The sequence below is a fragment of the Coregonus clupeaformis genome, chromosome 17 (assembly GCF_020615455.1).
Source record: "Coregonus clupeaformis isolate EN_2021a chromosome 17, ASM2061545v1, whole genome shotgun sequence".
Lineage (NCBI taxonomy): Eukaryota > Metazoa > Chordata > Actinopteri > Salmoniformes > Salmonidae > Coregonus > Coregonus clupeaformis.
Window position 1 is genome coordinate 24,718,475 of NC_059208.1, and position 4,185 is coordinate 24,722,659.

At 39.6% G+C, this 4,185-nt stretch overlaps 1 protein-coding gene across 2 annotated transcripts; it reads left to right on the top strand.

Moving 5' to 3' along the window:
• The first annotated feature begins 329 nt into the window (after nt 1–329).
• rbm8a (RNA binding motif protein 8A) lies at nt 330–3,880 on the top strand. 2 transcript variants are annotated; one of them, XM_041875283.2, is made up of 6 exons: nt 330–434; nt 1,096–1,155; nt 1,288–1,365; nt 1,559–1,695; nt 2,993–3,129; nt 3,378–3,880. In XM_041875283.2, exons 1-6 carry the CDS (start codon nt 374–376, stop codon nt 3,424–3,426), a joined length of 522 nt encoding a protein of 173 aa, XP_041731217.1. In that variant the 5' UTR covers nt 330–373; the 3' UTR covers nt 3,427–3,880. The 2 variants fall into 2 exon arrangements, with proteins under 2 accessions (XP_041731217.1, XP_041731216.1); XM_041875282.2 differs by having other exon boundaries at nt 333–440.
• Nucleotides 3,881–4,185: the final 305 nt, after the last annotated feature.

Consider the following 4,185-nt stretch of genomic DNA (forward strand, 5'->3'; position numbering starts at 1 on the left):
GATTTCTTTACCGTCTCTGATAACAGGGGTGTATTCATTAGTCAGATTCCGTTGCAAAACGTTTCGTATGTTGCAAAACGTTTTGCAACAGAAACCGTTTTGTCTTTACTGTTTACTCTAGGAGCCAAATGGAAGCAAGCAGAGCAAACAGAACGAAACGGGGAGGGACATACCTGAATTTGTCCAATATAAACTCAAATTTCTTTGCAAAACGTTTTTCGTTTTGGAGTAAACTGTTTCCGTTGCTAAACGTTTAGCAACAGACAAAACGTTTTGAAATCGGAATCCGACTAATGAATAGTCCCCAGGCATGGATACTTCCCGGATATCGTCAACGTTCACGCGCATCAGCGCAAAAACTGCAGCTAACAACATGGCGGACGTATTAGATCTTCATGAAGCGGGAGGCGAGGACTTTGCTATGGATGAGGATGGTGATGGTAAAATTTATGAAACAGTAGTTCTCTGTGGGTTTTTTTTTGCTTACCATGGACTCGCTAATAGTGCGTTTTTGGGGAGTTTTCGGCTAACTGAGTGAATAGTATCTGCAAATCGTGGATGCGTGTTGCCTTTGGGCCTCGCAACCATTCAAACACGCTGGTTGGCTAATGTGGTGTTGATAATAACTTTTTGAATTGTGCCTATTTCGTTTAGGAAAATAGGTGTTAGCTAGCGAATGTGTATAGTTGGCACTTTTCAAGTTACGAGTAAAAGGAACTGAAATAAAGTTTCGTTTGGCATTGTTAAAAGATGGCGATTAGGTTGTGAGCTAACGCGTTAACTGGCTAACGTAACTAACACCAAGGTAGCTAGGTAGGCAATTAACGTTAGTTTGTTTGGAAACTGCGAGGTCAGATCTACTTAGCTAACTTAACTACTACACTAAGCTAGCTAATTAATTTGTTTGCAAACCGTGAGGTCAAGGTAATAACTTGTCAACTAGCTATTATAACACATTTTTGTCGAGTTAGCTACTGTAACTAGCTGTCTTTTACCAACGCGTTAGTCTATTTATTAGTTAGTTATAATCTAGTTAAATCAGTAGTTATCACTTTCAGTTGACTAATGTGTGTCTCTGATGTTTTCATTCCCCAGACAGCATCCACAAGTTAAAAGAGAAGGCAAAGAGGAGAAAGGGACGAGGTTTTGGTTCAGGTGAGTTAACACTGCAGTTCTGACTCCTAACCTGGCTGTATTCTGCTAATCTAATTTTTCAATAGTGTACAATTGTATGTTTTGGGTAGGATGCATGATGCTATTTCTTCCCATTGTTCTCTGCTGTGCTAGAGGAGGGAGCGAGGTCCAGAGTGAGAGAGGACTATGATACAGTGGAGCAGGATGGAGATGAGCCAGGCCCTCAGAGATGTAAGTGCCATGATCAACCTAGGGTGGACATTCCTTTGTCAGTCACTTCTGAATGGGGGGTTGATTTGAAACTGTGGTTTTGTACATCATCCAATATGAGTTTAATTTAAATATTGTGTTATAGCAGGTGGTAGCCTTAGTTAACCATAGTCAGTTATTTAACACAGACATGTTTGTCTCTTGATTCTTTCAGCTGTAGAGGGTTGGATCCTTTTCGTGACTGGGGTACATGAGGAGGCCACTGAGGAGGACATCCACGACAAGTTTGCGGAGTTTGGAGAGATCAAGAACCTACATCTGAACCTGGACCGAAGAACAGGTTACCTTAAGGTTAGGCCGAATCCCCATATCTACACAGCACATTTTAAATTAGGGTTTGTTGCTTGGCCTGTTTTGGCAGGATTCATTTGCCTGGCTAATATTGTCAGTTTCATAATTGCGTAATTTGTTGTACAATGCTATTTTAAGCCACAAGGTGGCAGCATTACACTGAACATGGACAAATGACAATGTGCTTTTTGTTTGAAATTGTGACTTTCTTTACAGCAGAGCAGACGTGAAAATTATGCGGTGGTGTAAAGTACTTTAAAGTATTTTGGGGGTATCTTAACTATTTATATATTTGACAACTTTTACTCCACTACGTTCTTAAAGAAAATATGTACTTTTTACTCCCAAACATTTTCCCTGACACCAAAAAGTATTTGTTACATTTCGAATACTCAAGCAGGACATAATTATGGTCAAATTCACGCAGCTATCAATAATAACGCGTTGTCATCCCTACTGCCTCTGATCTGGCGAACTAACTGAACACAAATACTGCATTTGTAAATTAAGTCTGAGTGTTGGAGTGTGCCCCTGGCTGTCTACACAAAATTATCGTGCAGTCTTGTTTGCTTTATAAGGAATTTGATGTATAGCATTTACTTTTACTTCAAGTATGATAATTGAGTACTTTTCCCCACCCCTGTACATTTAAAACAAGATACCTTTAGACTTTTACTGAAGTAGTATTTTACTGGGTGACTTTTACTTTAGTCATTTTTTATTAAGGTATCTTTACTTTTACCCAAGTATGACAATTGAGTACTTTTTCCACCACTAAAATTATTGTCATTATTAGTCAATTGAAGCACAGTTTAAATGAGATTAATGAGAGTTGGGCAAGCATTCTCCTCACCCATTTTTGGCATTCCAACAATATCTGTACAATCATTAAATGGTTAGTAAGTACAGTGTGGTTGGACTATAGCAGGGCATTGAATTCCACAACACTTCCTGCAGCTGCTCATCTCAACCTCAAGGCGTCACACGTTCAGGGAATCCAATGGGCTGCTTTACCATTAACTACCTAGCATGGCGACGCAAATTAAGAACTAGCCGCATTTCGTTCACCTCGATCTGCCCTTTTACGTTGTGGGATAATTAGGAATACAGCGACGCCTACCATGTCTGTATTGCAGTATGTTTTCCTGTCCTTTTTAGTCTGGGTTCACAGAGGTACTCATATTGACCTGTGACTGTTACGACAAGAAGGGGAAGCCCTTCTCGTCATAATATTTAAGGCTAGAATTTGACTTTCTCATCACTGACTCATGGATTTTCACATCAATCCTTTTCACAGGGTTATGCGCTGGTGGAGTATGAGACGTACAAAGAAGCCCAGGCAGCCATGGAAGGGCTGAATGGCCAGGACATGATGGGCCAGCCTATCAGTGTGGACTGGGGCTTCGTCAGAGGACCTCCCAAGAGCAAGAGGAGGTGAGTGTCATAGTGCGCAGTAGTCTGCTGTGGAGGGTAATTGTAGGGGTTTGGAGATGCGAGAACACTTGAAACAAGATGTGACCCGTTTGAGTCTATATGAAGAGGGGAACAGAATGGGTGCAGGGGTGTGACTTGAATAAAAAAAATTAAAAAAAGATCTGATTCAAGTGTAGATTTACGTGTGTAAATTTGAAGTGTGTTGTAAATGGTTTTGTTGCGTTAAACCTTTCCGCTGTTCCCCACAGGGGTGGTGGACGTAGACGTAGCAGGAGTCCAGACAGGCGACGACGTTGATCCCTTCCCACATTTGTGATATGTAATAGCGTTAACTTCTCTGATGGCTCTATGGTAATCAACTGTTTAATTGCAAATGGCCCTGACAAGTGTGCCTTAGAGTCAAAATTATTAGTAGTTTCAGCAAAATGTCAGGGTTGCCATTTTTATTTTTTTATTACTAAAACAAAGAACACCAAATACACTATGATCAGTGAAACGTTGTTTGCATAAAAAAAACTGTTTTAAATTAGTGATGTGTTTTCTTATGGATCCCTCTATTCTGTTTCAAGGTTTAATTTGGTTATGTTCTGGGCCCTGTTTCCCAAAAGCATCTTAAAGCTAAGTTAATTGTTAGAATCATAGGATCCTTGGTTTTAATGATGAACTTAGCCTTAAGATACTTTTGGGAAACTGGGCATTTGTACAGCTTTTTTAAAAATGTATTACATGGGAATAAAACATTTTTAGTGAATCGTGTGCCATGGTCATTTTTATGTTTTGTTAGGATGTTACAAATTGTTATTTTTTGTGTGTGTGTGTTTATACACTGAATAAAAGTATAAACGCTAACATGTAAAGTGTTGGTCCCATGTTTCATGATCTGAATGAAAAGATCCCAGAAATTGTCCATTTGCACAAAAAGCTTATTTCTCTCAAGTGTTGTGCACACATTTGTTTACATCCCAGTTGGTGAGCATTTTTCCTTTGCCAAGATAATCCATCCACCTGACCGGTGTGGCATATCAAGAAGCTGATTAAACAGCATGATCATTATAC

Excerpts from the sequence above, each read along its gene's own strand:
- rbm8a (XM_041875282.2), top strand. The coding sequence starts at position 374 with ATGGCGGACGTATTAGATCTTCATGAAGCGGGAGGCGAGGACTTTGCT. Across the intron at positions 1,366-1,558 it reads TGAGCCAGGCCCTCAGAGAT|CTGTAGAGGGTTGGATCCTT; the intron begins GTAAGTGCCATG and ends TGATTCTTTCAG. Across the intron at positions 3,130-3,377 it reads CCTCCCAAGAGCAAGAGGAG|GGGTGGTGGACGTAGACGTA; the intron begins GTGAGTGTCATA and ends TGTTCCCCACAG.